Below are 27,664 nucleotides of genomic sequence, written 5' to 3'. Positions count from 1 at the left end.
AAATTTTTTTTAATAAAACGAAAGGTCAAACGTTTATTAAAAAGTCAACTGCGTTATACATTAAAATACGAAGGAAGTATATGTTTGTAGGTAACTATTATATGAATTGAACTATTAAGTTGACTGTAAATAATTTGGAGCCAGCAGTTTGTCCTATTAAACTTGCTCTTAACGAGTAGTGCCCTGTGCACGCGTACGGCTGCCTAATGCAGAGCCTGACGTGGCGAGCTGCCGCCCCGGAAGCCCATAGAACCAACTCCACCATAGATTAGTAGTACTAGTACTAGTATTAGTATTAGTGTTAAAGCGATGCAAGCAAAGAGGCTGTTCTAGAAGCAAGCAGACGCCACGCCACGGAAGAATCTAGAACCCCACCCCCATCCCCCAGCCCAACCCCCACACGAAGCGAAACGCAATTTCTCTCCAAACCAAAACACCCGAGGCGGAGAGGCCGAGGCGGCGAGGCGGCGGCGGCGACCGATCTGTGCGGGGAGGGGGATCGCCGGAGATGTTCCTGGTTGACTGGTTCTACGGGGTGCTGGCCTCGCTGGGGCTGTGGCAGAAGGAGGCCAAGATCCTCTTCCTCGGCCTCGACAACGCCGGCAAGACCACCCTCCTCCACATGCTCAAGGACGAGGTAGGTCGCCCGGATCGATCGATCGATCGAGATTTGTACTGATTTGGTTGGTTCTGATTTGTGTTGGGATTTGGGTGCAGCGGCTCGTGCAGCACCAGCCGACGCAGTACCCGACGTCGGAGGAGCTGAGCATCGGCAAGATCAAGTTCAAGGCCTTCGACCTCGGCGGCCACCAGATCGCCCGCCGCGTCTGGAAGGACTACTACGCCAAGGTTTACCTTCAGTTCTAATTCTACTGCTCCTATATCTTTGTTACTTGCTGTTAGATTTGTTCCTTGTGCGATGGATGGGAAGCAGCGCTTGTTTGATTGGAACGAACTAGGGTTTTAGGCATGAGGGTATCGGGGATTAGACATGATGCATATGAGTAGATGAAGAATCGGTCGTCTTGCTCACTTCATGGGCAGGGATTTGGTGGTTTAATTCAGTACCGATTGCTCTTTTTGGATCTTGCAGAGGAAAAAAAATCCCCTGATTGAGCAATTGGATGTGTTGCTGGTGCTTGTACTCAATTTAGCCATGAGCTCCAGCATTCAGATTAGTTATAATAAGGAAAAATTGGTTCTATGCCATCGAAAGTTTTCAATGGGTTGTCTTGTGAACATACAAGCTGGACAAAAGGTTGCACATAGTACTTTTTTCGGTAAACTTGGCCTGTTTGTTTCAGCTTAGTCTTATTACCTTCTGCGTATAAGCTGGCCTTTTGATTTTTGCAGTTTATGAAGACCTGCAAATTTGAGGGTAGTGTAATAACTCTAGTCCATAAAAACCAAAATGATGCTAAAAAAATCTAGCTTTTTGCTTATTAGTGCTTGTGTTATGACTTAAAAAAAGGATGATGAACTGTTCGTTTGCTACACAAAATATGTATTAGCATCAGTTTTTTTTTTAATTATTGTTCTCTTGTTCTTTTTCAAAACAAAAAAGGCATGTTCACTATAAAAAAAAAGTGAATTGCTCATGTTCCGCTGTGTTTGGAGAGCTTTTCCAAATGTATGATTGATGCTTCCTAGTTGACCAACATACCACCAAAGACTATGAAGCCTGGTTACCACTGCTAATAACGCTGGTACACAGGCTGAACTGCAGTTTTCGGTGGTATGTTGGCAATGTAGGAAGTCTGAGTGATATATCTGCAAGGTTGTCCAGACATACTGGTCGATAGTCAATTTCCACTAAAAAAGTCAGAGCCTTGCCAAACAAAGCATATAAGGGTTTAACAAACAGAACAAATTTACACCGACTATGGGTTGTTTATTATCCAATTTTAATTGTTCTTGTGTTCTTCTTTTCCCGAAGAAAGCACTGACAACAAAAGTTTGAAATTGTCCATGTACCACTATATTTAGAGAACTTTCCAAATGTATGCCTCATACTTCCTCATTGACCAATATACCACAAAACACTACAATGTTGGCCTCTTTACCACTATCAAGACACTTCTCCCAGTCCATTTTGTCTGTTGAGCATCAGGACATTAATAAGTGTGGAGTGCCTTGCTCTACATCATCCTCTGTAAACAGTCTGGGGTTGCAGTTTTATGTGGTATGTTGGCAATGTAGGAAGTCTGAATCGTATATTTGCAAGGTTGTCCAAACATACTTGTCTGTAGGCAATTTCTCAGCTAAAAAAATTGAAGTCTTGAAATTATCTATAATTTTGTCCTCTATATGTGCTTAAAACTTGCTGAGTTCACATGCCAGTTTTTTATGAAAGCTCCCTCGTGCCAACAACAAGGCAAATGAATTAGTTTGCGTATATTGCTGCGATCAAGGGTACTGTACATTATGTTGACCTTTACTTAATCTGCACAAATTGTCATATTTTGTTTCCTTTCTGGGAGTATTTCATGGCTTAGCTACTATTATAGATGGTAAGTATGTTTAACCAATTTTGACCAACCATATCTGTCATATCAATCTTGAACTTTAGTGCTTGAATAGTTTGGAGCATGATTTCCATCTTCCTCTAAGAGTCCTCTTTGAAAAGATAATGCGTCACTTTCTCAGGTTTCAAACTTCTTCCTCTCTAGTCCACAAAATGCCTTTCAAATTTCTGCAGAAACACGTTAGACCAAGCAGTTCACAAGTTTCAACAAATAGAACAACTTCATACCGATCTTGATTATTCTCATGTTCTTTTTTCCAAAGAAAGCATGTGAACCATAATAATTTGGGGGATTGTCGGCATACCTGGAGAACTTTCCGAATATATTACTCATGCTTCGCAGTTGATCAACATACCACCAAAGGACGGGTGTTGGCCTGTTTACCGCTGTTGAGGCAATTTTTCCTCGTATTTTCTGGCAAGAATCAGGACATCGATGAGTGCCTTATTCTACATGAATCTCGGGCAAACAGGCTTTGGCTATAGTTTCAGTGGTATGTTGGAAATTTAGGAAGTCTGAGTGGTATATCTGCAAGGTTGTCCAGACATGCTGGTCTCTTGCAATTTCCGCTAAAAATGTAGAAATGTAGGAGCCTGGCCAGATGAAGCCTAAGGGTGGACTGGCTTAAAGAAAAGAACATAAGTTTCAACAACAGTACAAATTTGCACCGGCTATGGATTGTTAGCATCAGTGATCAGTCTTTGACTATGTTAGCGTTCTTCTCCAAAAGGAAGTATTCACAATGAAAATTTGGAATTGTCCATGTACCACTATGTTTGGAGAACTTCCCAAATGTATGACTCATGCTTCCATGTTGACCAACATACCACCAAAATATTATGATGTTCGCATGTTGCCCTGTTTACCACTATTAATCAAGACACTCCCCCTCCTCTCTTTTGTTTTCCTGGTGAACATCAATATATTGGTAAACAGGCTAAGGTTGTAATTTTCTGTGGTATGTTGGCAATGTAGGAAGTCTGAATGGTATATCTGCAAGGTTGTCCAGATGTACTGGGCTGTAGGCAATTCTGGCTTGCCAGCTGAAAATGTAGAAGGCTTGATCTAATATATGATTTTGTCCTTTGTACTGTCCTTGCTTGAAACTTCTAATTCACATGCCGATTTTCTTTACATGCAAACTCACCCTTTCTTAAAACTTCTAATTCACATGCTGATTTTCTTTACATGCAAACTCATCTTTCTTAAAACTGGACTAATTCACATTCTGGTTTTACATGGGCAATTTGCCTTTTTTTTTTATTCCCTGCTGGGAATTTTTCCAGCTTAGCTATTATCATGTATTGCAAGCATGTTTAACAAGTTTGAGAAACCATATCTATATGTAACATTGTCATATCAATCATGAACTTGATGTGTTGTATGATCACAATTTATAGTGTATAATTATCAAGGTATATACGTGACGAACACTTCATGGACTCTTTTGGCACTGAGATCTGTGCAAATTGATTCTTAAAGTCAAGTCTGATTAACTACTGGGGCCACTAGTATGTGTTATGATACCTTTAGGGTGCAGGGAAATTATGCACGTGTCACGATATTGATGGCAACAGTATCTTCCAGAGTTCAGTTCTTGCTTTAAGTCCTGTTTGGGTCTCCTGGCGCAGTTTACAAATGAGGAAACTGTGGTTATGGGGTGCCAACATTTTAACTGTGGTGTTACGAGATGCTCTTAATATGATTTCTATACCATTGGCATCTTGCTGTCAGAGAAACAAAGATATGGGGAAAATCGAATGTTGGCAGTGCAGTCATGGACTAGTGAGAATGGGCTGGGGAACCTTCATTTTAAGCCTTTATGTCCCCCATGAATAATTTACTGGAACACATTTTGTCTACAATTGCTCCAAATGTTTGGAATGCATCTTTTCAAGCCAATGTCTGTATGACTGACGTGGTTTCAACCATTCTGCCCTGCAATAGGCCAGAAGGAAGTTGCACCATCAAGCTGACCACCAATTCTGTGGGGAAAAGGAAATCCTAATTCGATGACTACATGTTCTCAATCGCGAGATGCAAAATGCTTCTTGTTTTGCGAAATTCACATTTGGCCTGTAGTGGAGTAGACTCGATTCTTCATATTTTGTAACTCGAGGAGTCATTACTTGTTAGACTATCCACCTGGAATTTGGTGACTTAACTTTCTGTATTGGCTGTTTTTAATTCCTGTTTTGTTTGGTAGGTCGATGCTGTTGTTTACTTGGTGGATGCCGCTGACAAGGAACGGTTTGCGGAGTCGAAGAAGGAACTCGATGCCCTCCTTGCAGACGATTCCCTAGCAACCGTGCCTTTCCTGATACTGGGAAACAAGATCGACATCCCATACGCCGCGTCGGAGGAGGAACTCCGCTACTACCTTGGTCTGAGCAACTTCACCACCGGTAAGGGCAACGTGAACCTAGCCGACTCCAACGTGCGGCCTCTGGAGATCTTCATGTGCAGCGTCGTCCGCAAGATGGGCTACGGCGAAGGCTTCAAATGGATGTCCCAGTACATCAAATGAGAGGGGCTTCTGCTCCTCAATTGTCAATAGCAGCTGCTGCTCCTGCTGTCCACAGTGGGAGTGGGTAATTCAGGCCTCTGGTTCTGTTTATCAACTCTCCTGATGCTTTGGAGAAACCTACTGCACCTGTAAGGAAAAAAGTTTGTCGTAGTGGTGGATAGTGAATGCCTGTAAGTTGGTGTTAATACTAGAAATATGACGGGGTTTATTTGTTTGATTGTTTATGGGTGGTGTGACCTTATTAGCTAGAAAATGTGGGTTGCTGGAATCGTTTCTTGACAACAGGAAATGTTTCAGCCAATGTATTCACGCTATCTATCTAGCCAGTGATATGTGTATGAGCAACTTCGGTCTCTTGGCTGCTAACGTCTCCCCTGTGATACTTGATCAAAACTCTTTTTTTTTTTAAGATAATGGATTAAAACACGACCTCTATATTCAAATTCTTGATACTAACCATCAACAAAAGAGAAGAATTTCGATTCGCTAATTCTATCATATACCAAGTTCTTCTACCTATTGTAGACGTTGGTGTTATACTGAATTACAACTAATAGAAAACTATGAAATGAATATAGCACTATGAAATGAACATAGTTTAATTGATTGAATTCATTTGGATTTCTTACAATGGAAACTTAGCTGATTGAATTCCTTTTGATTTCTTATGATGGAAACTTGGCATGGATGCTCCCAAATATTACTAATTAATTATTTTGTTAGTGGTAGCTGTTATACTCGTAGATAGTGAGACGTTCACGATGATTTTCTCAATCTTAAGTTATACTAACTCAATTTCTTGAAGATGCTAGGGTAGGTGAGGGTAGGTGTGCATGTGTATTTAGGGGTGATAACTGTGTTTACCTAATTTTTTAGAAGTGTTAGGGTAGTATACGTAATTTATAAGGGTGAGTGTAAGTATTATGAGTGCTTATGTTTGTACGTGTTTTAAAAAAAAAAGTAGGATAGAAAAAAAAAAGACATGCACTTTGCATGCGGAGAAAAGGAAAGGCACAAAAACGGATAACAAGCAATGATCTTGTTATTTGGCGACCAAGATTTGATCTGGAGTTCCTATCCGCATCTCTGGGCTGTCGACACTCCAAACAGAGAGCGACTCTTGTGGCCAGAGAACAACGCTCAGTTCATCCGTTGCCTTGCCTCTACCAATTGCCGAACAAAGCAAATCTTCATTCATCTGTGGCCTGAAGACCATAAACAGATAATGGAAATGTGCATACCTTTGTGTGCCTCATCTACAGAACTTGTTATTGCAAACCAAAATAAAATAGACGTGGAAACGTTATGGATTCAATATTAACTAGATGGGTACCCTGCGCATTGGTGCGTGAGAATTACGTGATAATTTTTTTGCGGGGAGAATTGTGTGATAAATTAGGTGTTATTTGCTCTGTGTTCCCAACTCCTCTCCTTCGTATTCCATGCGCACGCTTTTCAAACTACTAAACGGTGTGTTTTTTACAAAATATTTATATACGAAAGTTACTTAAAAAATCATATTGATCTAATTTTGAAAAAAAATAACCAATACTTAATCACGTGCTAATGGACCACTCCGTTTTCCGTGCGGAGGAGATGGGTTCCTAACCCGAACGAACGCATCCTTAGTATATATTAGTTGTAATTTTTTCTTACTATATGATTTTCTTTCATGTGCTTATACTTTGATAAATTATTCAAACGTTATAAATACTTAAGTTGTATGGTGTGTCTTTCAGGGAGAAGAGATACAATTTGCACTCTTGATGAATCATCTAAAGACTAGAAATAATTGAGACGATGTGACTTAAGGGAGAATTAGTATTAACTACAATTAGTGGTAATGACGTTTTTCTTTAAAATGTGGACTTTTTTCATATGGACTTGGGTGGGTATGCTAGCTGTGATGTCCATTATGAAATTGTGTTGAACAGTAGAATTTTATGATATTATGGGAGTACGACTTTGAAAGAGCGTAGAAGCATTACTAAGGGCCTGTTTAGTTCGAGAAAAGAAAAATTTAGAGTGTCACATTGGATGTTTGACCGGATGTCGGAAGGGCTTTTCGGACACGAATGAAAAAAAAATATTTTCATAACTCGTCTGGAAACCGCGAGACGGATCTTTTGAGCCTAATTAATCCGTCATTAGCACATGTGGGTTACTATAGCACTTTATGGCTAATCATGGACTAATTATGCTCAAAAGATTTGTCTCGCGATTTCATCCCTAACTGTGCAATTAGTTTTTTCATTTATCTATATTTAATGTTTTGTGCATGTGTCCAAAGATTCGATGTGATGTTTTTGAGAAAAAATTTTGGGGAACTAAACGGGGCCTAACAAACATCGACGTAACTTTCTGGTGGAACACAGTGCTTTAGTACATATATATTGTACTTTCTTACCCAACAACACTATTACCTATTGTCATTTTCTTTTTCTTGACTTTTACAAAACATTTGATTGCACATGTTACAACACGTTTGATTGCACATGGGAAGAACTGTTCTATCATGCTGGTTGGAAGATTGTTCTATCATGCTAGTATAAACCGTGCTACAGTTTAAACTTAAGATGCATCGAGTTTATGACTTCATTCTTCCCACCGATGCTAGCCCGATCGAAGCCAAACAGTAGGCTCGAAGTTACAAGTACATTACCCTCTCCATCCCAACAAAAATACTAACCTAAGACTCCTACTATTATGAATCTGGATAGATTAGAAGGGGTCCTACTAGATTGGCTTTTTTGGAAGGAGGGAGTACACCTTCAATTCCAAATACAAGGATCTTTTTTTTCCTTCTTTGTTTGAAAAGAACCTGACATCAAATGCACACCAAAAACCAAATCTTGGGATTTTGACTCCACACACGTAGGGTTTGAAAGCTTGAAGTGCCAAAAAGGAGGAGCAGATCGATCGATTGATCTATCTACAGGCCAGTTGTGGCCACCCATTCCTCGTCGATCGATCGGTCGCCGGCCGGCATCCTCCGGTCGCCACCGCCGGCTGTGCGCCACACGTTTCGCCCCCTCCTCTCTCTCTCTCTCTCTCTCTCTCTCTCTCTCTCTCTCTGATCGCCGCGGCGGCAGCCGGCCAGCAGCGAGAGAGAAAACACGACGCCGCTTGGATTGGATCGGATCGGATTGCCGTGTATATCTGCCGTCGCGTCGAGTCGCGTCAGCCCCAGGGTGGCCGGATTGGCGCGACGCCGACGCGGCGCTTGTCGCCACTCGCGGGCGAGCTCGTGGTCGTGGGTTGCCGACGACCGCAAGCTGGAGGAGGAGGAGGAAAAGAAGACTTTGGAATTTTATGCCGGCACGAATGATCTTTCGCTCCTGTTTCCGACCTGGCAGGGTGCTGCGTGTCGCCGTGTCGGATTTCTGCCGTTTGATGCCAGCTGGATTTCGGTGAAAAGTCTGAAGAAAACCTAACTCACCGTCGATTTTCTTTTTTTTTTCCCTATTACGAAGGGCTTGTTTAGTTTGGAAGAAATTTTAACCAATAAAAATAGAAACGCATGCACATATCGATTCGTGGAAACTTTTCAAGAGGTTTGGGTTTGTTTTGATAGTGAAATAAATAAAAGAAGCGGGATTGGGATAGAGAAATGAGTGAAGATTAAATCTGCCATGTTCTAAACTGATTAAGATATAGATTTTTTTTCTCGGTTTCCATTAGCACGCTTTTCAAACTGCTAAACGGTGTATTTCGTACGAAAACTTTCTACATAAAAGTTGCTATAAAAACTCTAATAAATCCATTTTTTTAAGATTTTCACAATTAAAACTCAATTAATCATGTGCTAATGACTTATCTCGTTTTACGTGCGCACTTAATCTTCATCCTTGCAGTAGATTCGAACGGGAGAGGGATAATGGATGGTTAGGATTGGTGGGTGGGAAATTATTTCACTAACCCATTAGCCAAGCAAATCCCATGAGTGGATGGAAAATTTTCTATGTTTTCTCTCCACAACTTGTAGGAACGAGAAATTCCTTTTATTTTGAATATGGATAAGATTTGCATATTTTATATTACGCTTGGGGAGTTACTTTACCAGAGCAAAACAATCGGAACAATGAAAGGGAAAAAAAACAAAATAGCTTAGTGCTAATTCTCACGATCTAGCTTGGCGACTTGTCGACCATAGCACTCATTGCCCCTACAGCTGCATGCTCGTTAAGTGCCATAGCGCATCTTCGTCTACCTCGGTAGCTTCGCGCATGGTTATTGAATACTCGTTGTTCCGTTCCTTTTAAATTGTCCAAACTATGAGGCATTTTTTTTAGAAAATGGATTAAAATCCGGTCTCTACAGCCACAATGGATGTACACAGTCCAAACTATGAGGCTAAAGATCGTGTCGTAACCATGTCGTTGTGCTTTGGTGATCTGCTTCGCTACCACACCACCACCAAAGGAAGGAAGTGGAGTTTGCAGGGAAGCAATGCGCCTGTCGATCGCGCTTAGGATCGCCCACCATAGCTAACGTGACTCTGGACGCTGGATCAAGATATGATCAATGGATTCATCAGCTTGATCGTAGAAGACATAGTTGTCGGGATGTAGCAGCTCTCATCGGATCAAGCGGTTAGCCATCCAGCACCTCCAATATATACGCTCCCTATATTACTACAAACCAAATGGTGTTTATAGAAATTAATCTTTTGGAATCCAAATCTCTTGTTTTTTCCTCTAAACTGAACAAGCTCTAAAAATCGGTAATTATAGAGCTTTCCATTCGTAGAACTACAGAAGAACATGTTGACTTTTTTGTCACATCACCAACACATTTTGTGGTATTGATTGGAGTCACCAACCACCTCAACCTTGAAAAACTCCTAAGGCTATGTTCGGTTAATCCCTGTCAGCGATTGTGGTGTGGAATTATTCCCCCTCAATCCCCTCCAATTCCTTTCAACCCCCTTCAAACCGAACAAGACCTAATTGAGATGAGTTCATAGATTAAAACCAGCTAGCAAAACCAATTTAGAAAAATTGGGATAAACATGTCTCATGGATTAGATGGAAGTTTTTTTAGACAAATCTACAAACAAGATTTACACTCGGGGCGAAGAGTGAAGGCTTACAACGCAAACCGATGAAGATGAATGAACCAAGATAAAAACTAGACAAGAAAGTAGATGTAATATCGAAAGAACGATTTAATTGAGTAATTGTGTTGGTTATAGATTGTTTCCCCAATTAACCTGTCCTAAGACGGTAAATCTAATTGGAGAGGCCCGAAGGGGTCTCCACAAGATCCTCTCCACAAATTTCTTCGGTGCTCTAAATGGTAGTATATTTGATTTGGGTAACGAAGACTACCCCCATGTATAACCGGAGAAACTTTTTTTTTGGACCAAAACCGGAGAAACTTTAGCGAGAAACTTTAGTTAGAAGGTTTGGCGAGTTTTGAACGTCTGATCAAACGGCAATCTGTCTATTAGACGGCTCGCATGTGGAGAAGGCTACTTTCAGTTTCAGAACGGTGCAAGTGTGCAAGATGCAGACGGAAACGGGATGGGCAACGGCAATTGAGGATGCATTACTTCCAATTCCATTTCCAGCTCTGGCAATGCTCCAGTCCAGCCAGCCAACAAAAGAAAAGAGGCGATGTGTACCGTACGCGTATAAACGTCTCCACGTAATACGTACAAAATACGGTATGGTTTCTCGGCAAGCAACGCGTACTTGATACGTACAGTACAATGCATCGGATGCCTGTCACTTGCTTGTTACACAGGAGACTGACGAGGAGTCGACGACGCAAGCTATGTACAGTACGTTTGAATGTTCATTACGTGTTCCGATACGGTTGCCTACCCTGCCAACCAGTTGACATATATGTCTTGCTTCATGACGCAGCTTAGAGACACAAATGGGCAATATAGACAGACACCAGTGCCAAGTCCTGAGTCCAATTAATAAATTTCTAATATAGTTTAGAGTCTAATTAATTGACATTTGATCTTCATCTATCTGAGGTCCTTCTTTTTTTAGTGTCAAAACAGAAAATCAGCATCTGGGTGTGACACTTGTATGGCATTCCACTCTGGGAAGAAAGAATCATTGCTGCAGTAGCATACAGCAGCACTGCAGCAGTGTGGTGTGTAAACCAACAAAATGAATGAACGGATGGATGGGATCTAACCACGTCCGCGAATCACATCAATCTGACGACCAGGAAGGCTCCGATCACGAGCAGCTTCGCCGGCACCAGCAGGACGACGAGCAGCCGGGCGTGCGCCCGCGCCTGCCTCGCCGTCTCCCTCCCGCCCTCCACGGCGGCGTCCAGGAGCACGCCGGCGCCGGCCAGCGCGCCGTGCGCGCCGAGCGGCCACCACAGGAGGAGCCGCCGCCACCGCCCCCGCCGCGTCTCCCGGTGCCGCCGCACCTCCTTGCGCACCACGGCCCGGACGGAGCGGAGGTAGGAGTTCACGTCGTGGTCGCGGTACACGGCGCCCTTGGGGCCGTAGGCGCTCTTGTCCTTGAGGATCTCGAGCGGGTGCGGCGAGTTGAAGAAGGTGGACATGGCGGACCGGAGCCGCCGCAGGGAGGTGCCCGACGACGACGACGAGTCGCTCAGGTGGTAGATGCCGCTGTCCGGCGGGAGGAGGTCGTGGTGCGGGGATAGCCTCTTGTCAGGTTGCAGGATGAACATCTCGCCCATTGGGGCGTACAAGAGCTTCTGCAGTGAAATCCACAGAGAGGGTTACAACCATTGTTGGTCAATTTTGGTAACATGCAAACAAAGTGAACATTTTACAAACAAGAAAACTAAGTGGTGATGGGTGATGACTATAAGAGCTGCATATTGCAGTACTCAGTAAAGATCCAAGTGTTCTTTGCCAATATTTTTTTTAACTACTTTTACTTTTGTTTTAAAAAGAAGTGTTGTTTTTCAGTCCCTGAAAATGTGACAGCCAGGACATCATGCTAGATCTTCAACCTGCAGGGCACAGTTCGCTGTATAATTCAACCAACTGATGGGTTTATTATTTGTTCTCCATGTCAAAGCATCAGATAAATTTTCTTTGTAGTCTTAAGTCATTAAATTCAGGAACATATACTGTTATTACCACATAAATGAGCTAATTTATCAACTGAAGTGGATTCATGAATCTACCTGATTTGTGAGGCATGGGTGACTGCGGAAATTCCCATTGGCTAGTTTCAGAATATTAGCAACATGGTCAGGGTAGTTGCACGAAAAGACTCGAGGAACAATATCTCGATGCATCGTGACTGACTGAACATGATTCCTTGGCAATCCAAGTTTACGAAGCAAGTGGTCACCGCCACACATGATGCATGGTGCACCAAATGTTATTACAGGCAACAACGACGAAGCAGGTGCTGCTCCTCTCATCAGTAGCATTAGATTCACAAGCAAAGCCAGACTACCACCAAGAGAATGACCAGTGAAGCGTAACGTTGCAGATTTACCAGAACTTCTCAAGTGAGATTTGACATATGGCAACATTTGGTGATACATTCCCTTGGCTGCTTCATATATTCCCCTATGAACGAGCACATCGAGTCCCTGCAAAACATCACAAATGTCTTAGCTTACATAAATTTGTCAAGCCCTTCCTACGTCTAATATGTCAAATTAAATGTTTGTGTGTCAATTTAATACACTTGATCAATCCATGATGCACATCTAAATAATGAAGCTGCTGGTGCACAATGAATGAATATTGGCAAGATTGATTCTATCCATCATTCATGAGAAACTGAGAAATGTAGGATGGCAGACTAGTAGGATACCTCAAATTTAACTGGTTCAAATAGGAGGTTGGCCTGCCAAGAAGCGATTGACTCCGAGCCCTGCCAATTAACAATAAAAAATTGATGAAGATGAACCAGGGAAAGTGAAAATTACACGAATCATGATATATTGGGCAGAAGACATACCTGAACCACAAAGTATCTTGTGCTGCCTTGATCATCATCACAAATGAACCATTCGCAAGGACAAGATCTTGAAGAGTTCAGATCATCTGCAACAGCTTGTCTTGTTTCTTCCTTGGCAGCAACCATGGAGGTAACTGAATTTGTAGTGGCCACAAATGAAGCTTCATCCATGGTTAAACCTTCACCACTCTCACCGTTTACAATGGCCATGATGGTTGGATCGTTCTTGCCATCATTCCTGGAACCAAAGGGAACGACGCCCATAGCCCGTGAATGTAAATAAGAGGCAGCAGACGACATGACATGGTATGCGCCGAAGGGGTTTACCCCCAACCCACTTTCTTTCTTCTTATTGCTCCCTGGCTCAGGGTTCTCTACAACTTCAGATTCTTGATCTGAAGATTCACCTTCCTCAGTCTTCAGCTCCTGCTTCTGATCAACACCAGTTTTGGCTTTCTCTTGTACTGATGAAGTCACAAACCGCAAATTGTACCTCCGCAGCAATTTTGGCTGAGAAAGCAAACAGTTGCTAAGTCAGGCAATGAAATACTAATATCACACAGAATGTCAGAAAGGAAACTTGCAAATTGCAATCATAATCTAGTTATGAGGTACTAGAAAGGTAATTGTGTAATTAACAACATCACGATTACCACACCAAATAAGTATCCATATGCCAGAAGCAGCAGCTCAAGTGAAGCAACCAATTGAAAGACAACAATAGACAAATACAACTCAGGCACAGATAGCTCCAAGAGTATAATTGCATTAAGCAGACCTGGCACTAATCCATCAAATCCTTCAGGAAGACCCCACTATAAGGTCCAAAAGCACATAGGGGACCAGGACGAATAATCGATAATGGCATAATGCATAATTTTGCAGAACAGTAAAGGAAATTCTTCACTATCTCTGTAAAGGAAATGCATAGACAATACGTAGTAGAAGCCAAAACAGACTAAATAAGAATTCTTAGTAACACCACAACCTGCATTTCTCTTGAATTTACAGCATGGACAAGGACTCAACCATGAACAGTTCATCACCAGCAATCGAATTGGCGTGTAGACAATCCACCAATTATTGGCTGTGATTACCGCATCGGTGAATTGTAGAATAGCAGTCACTCGCATTGATGCTTTCGATCTTACCGTGATCTTGGGGATCATGTAGGCGATGTTGCAGAGGTAGGACATCTTGGAGAACTCCTTGGCCTCCCCGAGCGACACTTTCCTGAGGAGCCTCGAGAAGGTCGCGCGGTCGAACACCTTGCCGTCGCTCTCGTCGTCCTCCTCGACGCCGCAGCATCCTTCGTCGTCACCTCCACCGCACGAGGCGCAGCACTCGTCGCCGTCGCGGCCCGCCGTGAGCGCTTCCTGGCCGCCTTCTCGAGCGGCTCCGGTGACTCCCGCGGCTTCGGCGTCCGCCGCCTCCGCCCACTGTGGCTGCACCCGCAGCATCTGCAGCACCCAGTTCCCCTGCTTCCGCTCGTCCGCCTCTGCCTCCGCCGCGCGCTGGCTCCTCGCCTCCTCGCCGCGAACCGCACCACCGACCGCACCGACCCTCTCCCCTCCTCCTCCTCCTCCTCCTCCTCCTCCGCCGCCGCCGCCGCCACCGAGCGGCCATAGCCGGAGCAGCGGCGCGTGCAGAACGCCCCGCGACGGCTGCTGCTGGTGGTGCCGCTGCGCCACCGGAGGCGGTGGCGGCTGCGGAGCCGCGGAGGCGGCGGGGCTGATGCCGCGGACGAACCTCAGGGCCTCCATGGCCGCCTCCTCCTCCTCCTCCTCTCGCGACCGCGAGGTTGCCGTTAACAATAGCGGGGTTAAGTTTAGCCAAATCGGCGATGATCCCCGTGTGCTCCACCACTCGAGATCAACCAACCAACCAACCAAGTTCACTCTCGACTCCGGCGATCGACGGCGGCGGGTGGTGGTGCGAGGAGAGGAGCAGCAATGGAGGAGAGAAAGAGGATGGGAGGGAGGAGGAGGCCTCCTATATATGCGGAGACGGCAACGCCATGGGAGGGAGGTAGGAGAGAGGAAAGAGAGGGGTGGGATTGTTTGTGGGGGAGGAGAGAGAAACCGTGAAGAAAAATCCGTCCGTCCCCGGGTTGCTTGCTCCGCTCTAATATCTTTGGTAGGCTCGTTTTGGCATCTTGTTGGGTTCCTTTCACCCTCTGATTTGACGCATTCACAGTAGTTTTACTGTCTGAATTTGGAATTATTGTAATTTTAGGAGTACTCTGTATTCTCACGCCTATTTCAAAAGTCAATATATATACTATGTTAAGGTGAGTGAAATTTTATTACGTATAACAATCATTATTAACACTACACGTAAGCATAAGGTGTGGTGATACTGTACTATTTTTAAACAAATACTTTCATACTTTTATATGTTTTTCTTGCCGTGTTATAATTAGTATTTTATTTTTTAAGAAAAACTATGTGGAGTGTAGAACGAACATTTTGGTCAGAGGAAGGTATGCCATGTTAGTACGTTTACCACGTGCCAGGACAACGTTGTATGCGTACGAGCGTATCGGATACGAGCGACACGGCGGAGGCTCCATCCGTTTTTTGCCACCTAGGCCGAGCCGCAGAAGATCAGGAGGAGGAGTCACTTCCGTGGACGCGTCGTCCAGCGACACATGCCCCGGGACACGTCAGCGGATGAGAACTTCTCCGAGGTATACGTGGAGGCCTTGCGTGCCCCATGCAGGCGTGGGCCTCGGTTTTATCCACCCACAGCCACCACAAATCCACATTGCGAGATCCGGCCCATCACTGGAGTATGGGCCGAGTTAACTTTTGCTGCTGCGTACCATGTGCAAGTGCGAATGGGCTTGAGATCCATCTACCGTTGGATGGTCGGACACACACATTTGAGGACCTTGAATAGCCCATCTCCCACCATCAGCTTAAATTTTTAGATTAAGCTGATCGATACATGTAACTTAACATGGTATCAAAGCTATAGGCCTTGAGTTCGTATGCTGCCTGGCGAGCCTCGTGTAAGGGGAGTGTTGGAATATAAAATGAATTGCTCATCTTTTCCCATCAATTTAGGTTTTTGGATTGAACTTTTCGATACATGGTTGAATAACTAATTTTGTGATAACTATTCGAGGCTACAAACGAAAGAATTAACCATTCTAAGCTATTCGAGAGTACAAACAAACGAATTAATTATTACAAAGTTAAAAATACATTAAGATATTTTTCTAAGAAATTCGTAATAAATAGTTTTCTAAAAAAATATTACCATTTAGGACACAGGGAAGCGTAATAGCTGAATAAAATGGTTCCATCTGAAGAACACGACCTGTGTGCTCAACTGTCAATAGAGACACAATAACTTCTTGCAATTATCCTCTGTGCTGTTTGACATTTTCTTGGTTAGTGAAGAACAGATGGGTAACCGTGTACTTAGATTGGTGATTACTTGCACGAATCAGTAAAAAAGAAACATTTTCTCGGGGAATAAATACCGTAGTTTTCATCACGTCAGGTACGTGGTAGGTTTCTCAACCCACCAGATTTTTCAAAACTTGCCCATAAATTCAGTAGCAAGTAATCAACATGTCATTTCTGAAAATGATAACATAAATAAAAATGATTAATTTTGTGTAGCAAACAGGGGTGAACGACGTACGGAAACACGGAGCATTAGATCATCGCCATGAAAATTGAGATCAGGAGATCGGTAGATTATGGTCAAGATTAGTTGGCCAGCTTTTGGGAAAAAATAGATTTATGCTCAAATCAGAGCAGAATTAAGGAGATTGATGCTTAGTGGCTACTGTGTTCTGTACTACCACCCAGTCACACACGTTACACATGAAAAACAGAGAAGCGTGCAGCATGTTTTCTGAATGCGAAATCGATCCCCGCTATTATATATTCAGAGTTTCAGACAATCAGGCTGGTGCTATCTATCTACGCTTGCATTTCTTCCTCCTGTCCTATGGCACATAAGAACGAGCATGAGAAGTTGTGAAAAGTAATTGACAAGAACGATAATGGCTTGGGTCTCCATGACCTGGTGTTGGCACAGGAGCTTCTTGCTCATGATGGCGTGCGTCTGCAGCTGGTCGATCACTTGCTGCAAATCAGGTTTACACTATGCTGTTGCTGCTCTTTTGGTGTCATATCTGAAACTGAAATCGATTTTTGTTTGCGTTTTTCTGAATTCTGATGCATGCAGACGAAGCAGCAGCAGGAGCCTTCCATGGTCAGAAGAGGAGCACTGAAGACATCGTCGCCAGAGCTATCATCTGCTTCAGCGATCGATATGTAAGCACATCCTCTTAGCAAACATTGACTGCTCGTAATCAAGCTTGAACAGTAATTAACACAGTTTCAGACCAAAAGAAAAGGAGAGAAAGAATTCGAGAAGAAAATTAATGCACGCTGTTTCTGATTATGTGCTGCGAGAAATGTGTTTTCTTGCAGATCTTCAGCGGGTGCCAGGGGCAGTACAGGCTGGGGCCGGAGGGCGCGCTGCGCGTGCCGGCGGCGGCGGCGGAGGCGTTCTGCGGCGGGCCGTGCCTGGCGGAGACGAGGCTGGTGCTCGGCTGCGTCGACGGCATCATGGACAGCTTCCGCTTCTACAACGGCGCCTCCGTCCGCGACGTCCGCCTCGCGCTCGACCGCGGCTGCGGCCTCCGGGGCGACTTCGACGTGCTGCGGCGCCTCGGGGGCGACGGCTACGACTACGGCGGCGGGCCACGCGGCCTCGTGACCACGCCGGCGCCTCTGCTGCTGGGCGCCGTCGTCGCGGTGCTTCTGTGGGGATGATCAATGGTGATTAAGGAAATTAGAACTAGTTTCTGGTGATTATACATGTATGTAGACAGTACAGTATAGTATGTACTCTACCAGAGTTAATTAACTGCAGCACTACGGTACCAGGGCGTGTACGTACTTCGAGTTAGTCAACCGTATGTGAGCCTTTTTTGTCCATTTTGTAGAATGTCCAAGGACCACTGTGAATTTGTTTAAGTGAAAAATAAACAAATATTTGCTCTTTGATTCAAAGGATTTAAGTTTTTCAAATCTTGTGAAATTTTAATTGAATGACTTATTACATGTAGATTTTAGAGAAAACTTAGCAAAAGATCCAACCTCTTAGAAAAATTCCTTTAAGTTTATATCTCTCATTCGATTCATATGTTTTTCCTGCGATCCAATAGAACGATGTGTGTTTCTCCGTGTTTTCAATTCACTATTTTACACTTTTCATTTCTATCATAATTTTATGTATTTTTATTTCTCTGTTTTTCCATTCCTACGATTGAAAGAGTAGTGTCCAATGTCCTTTTAACAAAAGAAGTTATTTATTTTGTTTATTTTATTATCTAAGAGTTAAAGTATTTAAATTAGTACTTCAACGTTGAGTTGAGCCATTGGTACATAATTAATTAAATATAAATTAGTTTAAATTTAAAATTTTGATTAATACTATCTTCATCCAAAATATAACAATTTTTAGTTATAAATCTGGACACATACTTTCATAGCTAAAAATGTTTATATTTGGAACGTAGTGAGTATAATTATCAGGCGACAACTATGAGCGATATGCTTGTCACTCCATACCAGCTAACACGCGCGGCTATCTATCTTGCTCGCCGCCACCTGCGAAGCTGCGGTGCATGGTTGGTCGATTTCTGATTGATGTCAGGAGTGGCGTACTAGTGCTGCTCGTTGTCGTCGTTGCTTGAACGCATCTTCGTCGTTCTCCCCAGCGGCGGCGACGGCGGCACCGCCTCGTCCAAGGGCGGATGCAGAAAATAGCATGAGCGGGTGCTAAGGATCTACCACTTAGATAGACTAAGGATCTACCGCTTAGGTAGACTGAGGAAACAAAAAAGTGTCAAAGGGGCATTTGGCCCCACTCGCTCCAGTTATGTATGCACGGAGTGAGAATAAACCTTAGACTATTAGCCACGCGCAAAACAAAAAACATGATTAGTATGATTAATTGAGAAATTAATTTGATTTAATCTTGCAATTTTAAAAATCTAAAAATAAATTTATTTGATTTTTCAATCAATTATTATATATAAAGTTTAGTACTTTAAAAAGCATAAATGAAAACCCGATCCCTACGTTTGAACAATCCCTAAGTTTTTCGTGGTTACGTGGAATTACTATGAAAATGAGTCTAAAGATAACATTCCTGTAGTTATTCGAAAATTCATTAAGCGCATAAGAAACTGACAGTTTCGATATGTTACGTTATCCACGCACATTTTTTTTAATTAACTATATAATAATTCTCTCTATTATTCCTTTTTTTCATGAATTTTAGATCTATCTATACCATGCTTGATTACCAAAAATATATAAAGCTTTTGTTGTTTGATTTATATTATAAAATATATCTGTAGCGTTAGCACATGCATATTACTAGTAATACAAAATGAAATTGTTGAAAAGCTTTCATCACTTTCTTAGGTACATTACAGTACCATATATTATCCCAGGCTTTACACATTCGATCAGGCGACAACTACTAGCGATATGCTTGTCACTCCACACCAGCTAACAAACGCAGCTATCCGTCTTTCTCGCCGCCGCCGTCGGTGGCGGCGAAGCTGCGGTGCGTAGTTAGCCAACTTCTGATTGATGTCAGGAGTGGCGTACCAGTGTTGCCCGTCATCGTCGTCGCTCGAACGCATCTTCGTCGTTCTCCCCCGCGGCGGTGACGGCGGTGGCCACCGCCGTCGGTGGCGGCGAAGATGCGGTGCATAGTTGGTCGACTTCTGATTGATGTCAGGAGTGGCGTACCAGTGCTGTTCGTCGTCGTCGTCGCTTGAACGCATCTTTGTCGTTCTCCCCCACGGTGGTGACAGCGGCCGCCGCTGTCGGTGGCGGCGAAGCTGCGGTTCGTAGTTGGTCGACTTCTGATTGATGTCAGGAGTGGCGTGCGTACCAGTGCTGTTCGTCGTCGTCATCGCTCGAACGCATCTTCGTCGTTCTCCCCCACGGTGGTGACGGCGGCCGCCGCTGTCGGTGGCGGCGAAGCTGCGGTTCGTAGTTGGTCGACTTCTGATTGATGTCAGTAATGGTGTACCAGTGCTGCACATTGTCGTCGCTCGAACACATCTCCATCGTTCTCCCCTGCGCCGGTGACGGCGCCGCCGCCTCGTCTAGGTAACATTTAAATATAATTTTTTTTTGAAAAAACGCGTGCATTCGGAAAAAAGGGAAACAAATTGAAAATATACCGTTTATTTTTTTTCTCTCAAAATATTCGGATGTAATTTTAGTCGCACAAACATACCGTTGATACTGTCGTCTCGCACGGTGAGAGCGGGACCTAATTAGCGAGACCGACAGCCTCGCCGTTAATCACTGATTAATTAGTGATTAATTATCTTGATTAGCAATTAATTAATTATTAATTGGATAATTAATCACTAATTATTATTAATTAATCGCTGATCAGTCTATTTCCAAAACGCTGTCGCACCCTCACGATGCGAGACCGCTCCCACATCAGTTTGCCAAAAAAAAAATACATCAATAATATTACTGAGGAAAAAAATATATGAACGGTATATTTTCAAATTTAATTCAAAACGAGAGTCCGCTGCTCTCAAACGCAGGAGGTTGGTTAGTGGCAGGAAAGAGTATTGGTGTTTTGGCGCGAAAAGAGTCGAGAGGGCGCGGAGCCTTGGCGCCACTAATTCAGGGAGTGGGTGGCAGTTTCGTAATAAAACTTGTTTATTTTCCGCGAGCTCCCAGAATTCCGTAGACCCTCTCCTGCTGCGTGCGTCCCCAAATCAGGAGTCCTCCCAACCCTCGCCACCGGCGCCGTCCGCCCCATCTCCGACGCCGCCTCCCCCCGAAGCGAAGCAGGTACACGCCACCTCCAACTCTTCCCTCTTCCTCCTGTTTATTCGATGGCCTCACGCTTAGGTCCATCTCTGCAGTAGATCTGATCGCTAGGTCCTCCTGTTTAGGACTAGGGTATCAGTATCAGGTATGGCTGGAGAGAACGGCAAATTTCCTTGGCTGGATTTTCTTAGGAGGGGAACTAGTGGTGATCAAGGAGGGAACCACATCGATTTTCCTGTCGCAAACTGAAAACCCGAGTCCGAGTGGTTGTGCCCTTCTTGGATTAAATGAATCAAGGAGTTAAATGAACTTGTGGGCTGGATTTACCATGTGCTTGCTAGGCATGATCCCGTGATAGAACTACCAGGAGTAGGAGATTTGTGGGATCCCAATTTGATTGCTTGCCTGTGTCATCAGATTGGTAATTCTGAATTGTGTTGATGAATATGAAAAGCCATGCGTTTTGCAGAGATGGATACATCAGGACCTGCAGCATTCGTCAATGGAGAGATTCTGAAGATGTTCGTCGGCCGAAGAGTGCGCACGGTGGTCCAAGCCCAGCGCGAGGAAGGCGGGTTGCTTATCGGGCAGTCCACCGATGGTCATCAGCTAACCATCAAAGGGGCCTCCGGTGCCCCTATGTCGCACTATGTGGAGATTATTGGGATCGCTGAACCCAATCAGGCCATCCGGGCTGAAGTTTGCACAGATTTTGGTGAAAACTTCGGTGAGAATTGTTGCGCCTCGCATTCTTTTCCTCCAGTAAATAGTACTATGAATTGTTAGTCTGTACAGTTTGTTATCTTTTACATAAATCCAGACAGTGCCTGTATCTTGCCTATTCTGATGCTCCCCCACCAATGGTTTTTTAACATGTTACATAGTGATTGGGGTTCGTTATTCTTGTGTTCTATATTTTCTTGAGCAAAAAAATGTACAGTTCGCATAAAAATCATACTTTCATAAGTACGTTTTGTTACATTTTTCATCGTATTCATGCTTACAAGAGCAAATTTCTGCCTTTGTAAATGTGTAGCTGTTTGTGTTCTATACGAATTCCCAAATCCAGAAGCATTCAAAAACTAATATTGATTGTTTAATTGTTGGACTTTTTTTACCTACAGCCAAATTTGACTTTAGTTGTATGGGAACTTCAATCTCACCCCTATTTGTGTCAAATTTGTGTCTGATTGATCATAGAGTAGATTTTAGGATGACATGCACTCTTGTCTGGTTGGTAAAATGTAGCTTTTGAAGCTCATGGGCTTAACTTCTGGGAATGAGCGATTTGCGATTGATCATCTAGAGTAGATTTCAGGTGGAAAAACATTCTTCAACTAAGTTGAAAATGTAGCTCTTGAAGTTCATGAGTATACTTCTGGGAATGAAAAGCTATTTTAGCTTATATGCCCAATGTTACAGCGTTTCTTTGTATCAATTAATAAAATAATCTCAATCAACGTTTCTTTTGTTCTCGTCTGACACAGGACAACTAGTATGTGGTGCTAAATCTTTACATTTGCTGCAAGAATTTTATCTTAGACACCCTCATTACACCATTGATCTCTCTATCATGTTTGTCTGCAGATCCTGCACCATTCAATGGACTGTGCAAGCTTGCGAATGGCCAGATGAAGGATTTGTTCCTGTAGAGGTCGGCATCACATACAAGACATTCTGCCAACAAAGCATGTCTCATGTTCATGATTTCTCTAGCTTTAAGATCCGTCCAACTGTTTTTGTCAGTCATCTCAGTATAATCAAGCTACTTAGGGTCAGTATTGGTGCTTATTAAGACATATTAACCTTAAGCTATGTGAGGACAAGCGTGTGCTTTTGTTGCTGAAGAGCTTGTGGTGTTTGCTCCTTCTAAGCAAAGCAAACCAAAGCGTTGTGCTGCATTGTTACTGTCGCTTGCATTTGGATCCTTGAAAGCTGTGTTTCTTGTTATGCTCTCCGGTGCATCTTGATGAAGTGAGCTAGTATGATGCTTTCTGATGAATTTCAACATATCAACATAGTAACCCAAAGTTTCAAATTAACTGCATGCTCATTGTCCTGATGCAAGCATATTACTTTGATTCATTTGTTTTCTGTTTATAAGGCGCTTTGGTGGTTGTTTCCGACTAATTTTGCACGCATCCACCCAAACTTGGGTCGTTTGCAGCATATATATGCTCACTTCTAAAAAAACAATTAAAATGAAGGTCGTGACTGATAAGTCTGAACATTAATCATTCATCCTCTTCTTGGAACAAAAATCTTTTCAAGCATTCAAGATCAAAATGCTTCTTCCTTGATAGGAGTGGATTGGTATTGTGTCACTCTCGTACCTATCACAGCGATTACGAGGCCTCATCTTTTTTTCACTTAACCATAGAAACATGGTATCTTGGTTATGCTATGAACAAATCAAAGAGACAAAAGGAAAAGGTTTCGTTTGGGCTCCTCATTCGTGTCTCACTGCGTTTGTTAACTACTACCGACTTCAGTGTCTTCGCCGACAGACTACTTGCATCAACAACTACTTGAAAACACAATGGTGATGATGATGATGATGACAATTGTCAGGCTAATCTGTTTTTGAAAGCAAAAGGCATGACAATTTCACTGTATTAATTGAGGAGGAATATCACCTATAAGAGTTTTTTTTAATGAATGATATATTTCACCACACGCACACTAAAAATAAGCACTTTATTAGATCATGCAGAAAATAACAAGAATTAGTGGTATTAAGTTCCCATCAAAGTACCAAACCAAAGGCCAAAAGATCAATGTAGCCAGTCAAATGCATCACAGTGATTTGTACAGTTGTACTAATGCACATCTGAAGTGATGGATCAATGTAGCATTGCCACAAAAAGATAGAAACAAACAGAGCAAAATTTTAATTTACATCCTTTGTTTTCCTTTTCTTTTTTCATGCAAGCCCTCGCAAGATTACGTAAAGTGCTATTTGAACTTCAAAATGTGGCGATTTGGTAGTTTTCCCTTTGAAGGCGGGTTTTCGCGTTTACGCTTTTACCCAGAGGAAAGCGGATGCATTGACTTGGCAAGCCCGTAGCTCCGGGCCCCGAACCCGAGGCATCCGAGGACGAGGCCCTGCCGGTACGGCAGCGACGTCGCGCGCCGCCGCGGCGGCGGCGCCGACGACCTCTCCGACGAGGTGGACCGCCGCGCCGGCTGCAGCGACGGCGGGCACGGGCACGGGCAGGGCAACGCTAGCGTTGCTGTCTTCTTGGACCGCGACGACGGCCAGATGGACGGGGGCCAAAAGCCCGATGACCTCTCGGCGGCGGCGGCGGCGGTGGCGGAGTCGCTGTTCGCCGTGCTGCCGAGGAGGAGGTCACGCAGCGATATCCGCCGGCGAGTGCTCTTGGCGGAGGACGAGGAGGAGGAGGAGGAGGAGGTGGAGGTGGAGGAAGACGACGACGACGCGAAGGAGTCCGAGGGCTCGGCGATCTTGGCGAGATGCGGGCTCCGCGGCGGCGACGCCGATCTGGCCCGGCGAGGCGGCGGCCGTTGGCCGCCGCTCTCCCCCTCGTCGACGCAACCTTCCTCCTGCTCCCCGAAGCCCGCCTCCTCCTGGCGTATGGGCGAGAGGCACCCGACGCGGATGCGCCCCGCGACGAACAGCTCCTCGGCCGAGCTCATCGCCGCGGCGCCATTCCCTGCACCATGCTGGCGCGCGGCGAACTCGAAGTCCCCGCCGCCGCCGCCGCCGCATCCGTGGTCACCGTCCACGCCCGGAGCATAGTGCGCCGCCGCCGCCGTCGTCGTCGTCGTGGAGGACGGCGGCGAGCGGAGGATGTAGTGCACGGGGCTGGCCGGGGCGCTGAAGAAGAAGAACTGCTCGCTGCCGCCGCCGTCATCGTCAGCGTCGTCGACGTCGTCCTTCCCGGCGCAGCGGCGGCGCGTGGGGCTTGACGGCGCCGTGGCGGCGGGGCTCCCGGCGGCGGCGTGGGCGTGGCTCAGCATCGGCGGCGGCGGCGGAGTGAAGGGAAGGGAAGGCGAGGCGAGATTTTGAAGGAGACGTGGGTAAGCGGAGTGGTTAGCGGCCGGGGGGGAGGTATTTGTAACTGTGCGCGCGCGAGTCTCGATCGTGGGCCCAGACTCGCGCTACTACGTGGGGCCCGTGGCATTTAGGTAAATAAATGATCATTTCTATTTCGTATTTATTTCGAAATTTCTAAAGTATAGACCGAAAGAAATTTCTAAAGTTTAGACCGAAAGAAAAAACAAATCATAATTTAGGCCGAACGAAAGAAAGGTGAAGATATAGGGTGTGATTGGTTACTGGCCACAATTTACTATAACTAACATTAGATAAATTGTGACAGTCACAAAAGTGTGGTGAATAAATTGCTAACCACAAAGTGTAGCAAAGTTGACAAGAAAATCTAGTTTACGACATGTGGGATATGCTATTGAAAAAATATGGCAAGTCACAATCAAATGGCTGGCTAACAAACTGTGGTAGCTAAAACTGTGGTATGGCAAAGTGTATTCCTTAGTATCAAGATTGTTCTTGAATTGTTGTGAGAGGAGTTGCGAGAAATGATGAGATCGAGTGTGAATAGTTATATTTGGATTAATTGGTAAATTTAGGTTGTATCATCGAAACCTTCGTATGCCTTTTGTACACTAAATGAGCTAATACTAAAGCACACGTCGCCATGCATCATACTTGATCTATTCCAAAATGTTAAGCAACAAACTAATGTTTGATCAGTTCCAATATTTCAAAACGAGTGCAATCTAGCATTCGAGCTGTGTAGTGACAGTGTGACACACACATAAGAGCTTAGTGCTGAGCCTTTCTCAACGGCTTAATTGCGCGTGTAGTTTATAACTAATTAATTACTACTAATCAATCTTTATATACTACCTTAAATTCGGCGGGGTCAACAATTCTTTATATGCAGGCTTCGATGAACGTGGCGAGCACCTGCATGCACATATGCAGGCTGGCACGCACAAACGAGAATTTTTTTTTTTTGAGGGAAACACAAACGAGAATAATTATTTACTTAATTAGTGCGAAAAATACAAACACGAACACGGTCGAGACAGTGGAGAAAAGTGAGAGGAATTAAACAACCAACGTCAACAGCAACAACACGTAGCGCCCATGTATAGATGTATAGTACAGGTGGTGACGAGCAATATAATACGGAGTATATCTAGCTCTCTCACAGAGAAAAAAAGAAAAGGAGAAGTGTATTTGCGAGTAATCTACGGGCACATTTAATTTTATGGGAGAAGCGGCTATAATATATCTAGATCGAGTGTATATCAGTACTATATAGGAGTGAATCGTAGATTAATTTGTAGTGGTGGAACGTACGTGGGTGCCAAAGTTTTGGCAAACCGCTCCTTCGCAAAAGCTACATGTTAGTTATTAAAATAAAAAGCACAAAATACACCAGTGATATGATGGTAAAATCGTAGATTCATGACTTCAACTATCACGGTTTAAATTAATCCCAATACTCACAAATATTACACGTACATGTAAATTGATTTTCAATGAGGATGTGTCACTGATGTCCGTCTATTTGAACGTGTGTACATGCATGTAGTGGTAGTTTCAAATTACTTTTTATTTTATTTTTTTCCTAAGTAAAATTTATTGGCTTTCACCATCAATTAATAAATTAATGTAAATAATATTTATGGTTTTAGATTCATCATAAGAAATATTTTCATATCATATTATTTACATGTTAAATTATATATTTTTTAGGAATTAATGGATAAAGTTAGAAATATTTGACTTAATTATATTAGGATACATGATAAGTAATCAGAAATGAAGGGAGTATATAAATTTATGTTGTAGTTTACGTGAACCAGCGTGTACATTACGAATATTAGGTACGGTGTGCAGTGCCGTTTTGATCTTGATTTCACACATAACACAAGTTCATTTTGATACATCAACAACTTTATTAAAGCATGTGTAAGTATAGTTGTGTGTGTCTTTTATGTAAATGAGAAAAAAAAAACTAGAAGCAAATTGAGATGGAACTGTTAGGATTTCTTCTAGCCCTGATCCACATGTATGTCCTGGAACGATGACAGACGCGCGTGGCGTGAGTTCAGGTCACATTTTTCTCTACAAGCATAAATAAAGTTGTAGGCCTCCTTTCGCTTTTTCTCCGAGAGATATCGAGACACCCTAACTAAACTATCAAAGTAATCCTTGGATTGCAAGTCCAAAAAAGGCCACATATTTGGATTGAGCGAGACGATCGGTCGATGATTTCGAAGCCTGTCGGCTTAATGGCAATTAGGACAGCATGTTTAGTGGTCGGCTGTTGAACATCAGATACAATTATCTGCTAATCTGCAAGCGACAAGGGAACAAATGTAAACCCCTTTAGATGATCGGTTTGTCCTCAATCGATATATAAATCACTCAGCTTAACATTTTTCCCTCTGCAATATTTCTTCTCAAATATAAGAGATAGTACTATCTACTACTACTAGTTGTTGTTGGCTTCTTCTTGCTGCATTTTTTTTTCTGCGAGATTAATTCGTTTTATTTTGCAATGTTGTTTATGTGTATTAATTTTGGGAGGTTTAATAAATTGTGAATGAGATGCTGGTTGTTGGTGATGATGAGGATTAGAAATGGTTGCGACCTACTGCTGAAGCAGATGTGCACGTCCTCTCCAAGCTAATCAAACATCAATCGACTTGGAACGAGTAGTAGCATGGGTCTGGGTCAGAGGCAGGATGATCACTTGCAGCTAGCAACTCGCCTTCACGTAGCAAATTGCAAAAGGAATGGAAGAAAGTGATGGGCGATAAGGATTTTTCGACTTGTTCAAAGTC

The 27,664-nt window shown here is 43.6% G+C and overlaps 5 protein-coding genes across 9 annotated transcripts; 3 read left to right on the top strand and 2 right to left on the bottom strand.

The window, feature by feature from the left end:
- The first annotated feature begins 294 nt into the window (after positions 1 to 294).
- Positions 295 to 5,478, top strand: LOC4327708 (GTP-binding protein SAR1A). The gene is made up of 3 exons (NM_001406416.1): positions 295 to 637; positions 718 to 849; positions 4,732 to 5,478. Exons 1-3 carry the CDS (start codon positions 509 to 511, stop codon positions 5,050 to 5,052), a joined length of 582 nt encoding a protein of 193 aa, NP_001393345.1. The 5' UTR covers positions 295 to 508; the 3' UTR covers positions 5,053 to 5,478.
- A 5,491-nt stretch (positions 5,479 to 10,969) lies between these two features.
- LOC4327707 (phospholipase A1 PLIP3, chloroplastic) lies at positions 10,970 to 14,928 on the bottom strand. The gene is made up of 5 exons (XM_015766752.2): positions 14,126 to 14,928; positions 12,975 to 13,484; positions 12,828 to 12,887; positions 12,184 to 12,600; positions 10,970 to 11,745 (listed from the first exon to the last, which is right to left on the bottom strand). The coding sequence occupies exons 1-5, from the start codon at positions 14,735 to 14,737 to the stop codon at positions 11,221 to 11,223; spliced, it is 2,124 nt and encodes a 707-aa protein (XP_015622238.1). The 5' UTR covers positions 14,738 to 14,928; the 3' UTR covers positions 10,970 to 11,220.
- Positions 14,929 to 16,906: 1,978 nt separating this feature from the next.
- On the top strand, positions 16,907 to 18,031 carry LOC9269417 (uncharacterized). The gene is made up of 3 exons (XM_015789424.3): positions 16,907 to 17,089; positions 17,181 to 17,269; positions 17,429 to 18,031. Exons 1-3 carry the CDS (start codon positions 16,996 to 16,998, stop codon positions 17,771 to 17,773), a joined length of 528 nt encoding a protein of 175 aa, XP_015644910.1. The 5' UTR covers positions 16,907 to 16,995; the 3' UTR covers positions 17,774 to 18,031.
- Positions 18,032 to 20,705: 2,674 nt separating this feature from the next.
- On the top strand, positions 20,706 to 22,823 carry LOC4327706 (replication protein A 14 kDa subunit-like). Of its 5 annotated transcripts, none has more exons than NM_001409246.1 (4): positions 20,706 to 20,842; positions 20,961 to 20,966; positions 21,291 to 21,548; positions 22,409 to 22,823. In NM_001409246.1, exons 3-4 carry the CDS (start codon positions 21,293 to 21,295, stop codon positions 22,471 to 22,473), a joined length of 321 nt encoding a protein of 106 aa, NP_001396175.1. In that variant the 5' UTR covers positions 20,706 to 20,842; positions 20,961 to 20,966; positions 21,291 to 21,292; the 3' UTR covers positions 22,474 to 22,823. The 5 variants fall into 5 exon arrangements, with proteins under 5 accessions (NP_001396175.1, NP_001396176.1, XP_015626758.1 ...); XM_015771272.3 differs by having other exon boundaries at positions 20,737 to 20,842; positions 20,947 to 20,966; positions 22,409 to 22,771; XM_066307107.1 differs by having other exon boundaries at positions 20,737 to 20,842; positions 20,917 to 20,966; positions 22,409 to 22,771.
- Positions 22,824 to 23,521: 698 nt separating this feature from the next.
- LOC9270713 (putative protein TPRXL) lies at positions 23,522 to 24,866 on the bottom strand. Its single transcript, NM_001409245.1, has one exon. The coding sequence runs from the start codon at positions 24,800 to 24,802 to the stop codon at positions 23,846 to 23,848; it is 957 nt and encodes a 318-aa protein (NP_001396174.1). The 5' UTR covers positions 24,803 to 24,866; the 3' UTR covers positions 23,522 to 23,845.
- Between the last annotated feature and the right edge of the window lie 2,798 nt (positions 24,867 to 27,664).

This window comes from Oryza sativa, chromosome 1 (genome assembly GCF_034140825.1).
Source record: "Oryza sativa Japonica Group chromosome 1, ASM3414082v1".
NCBI lineage: Eukaryota > Viridiplantae > Streptophyta > Magnoliopsida > Poales > Poaceae > Oryza > Oryza sativa.
Note: the sequence above shows the minus strand (reverse complement) of the source record. Positions and strands in the feature narration are given on the sequence as shown.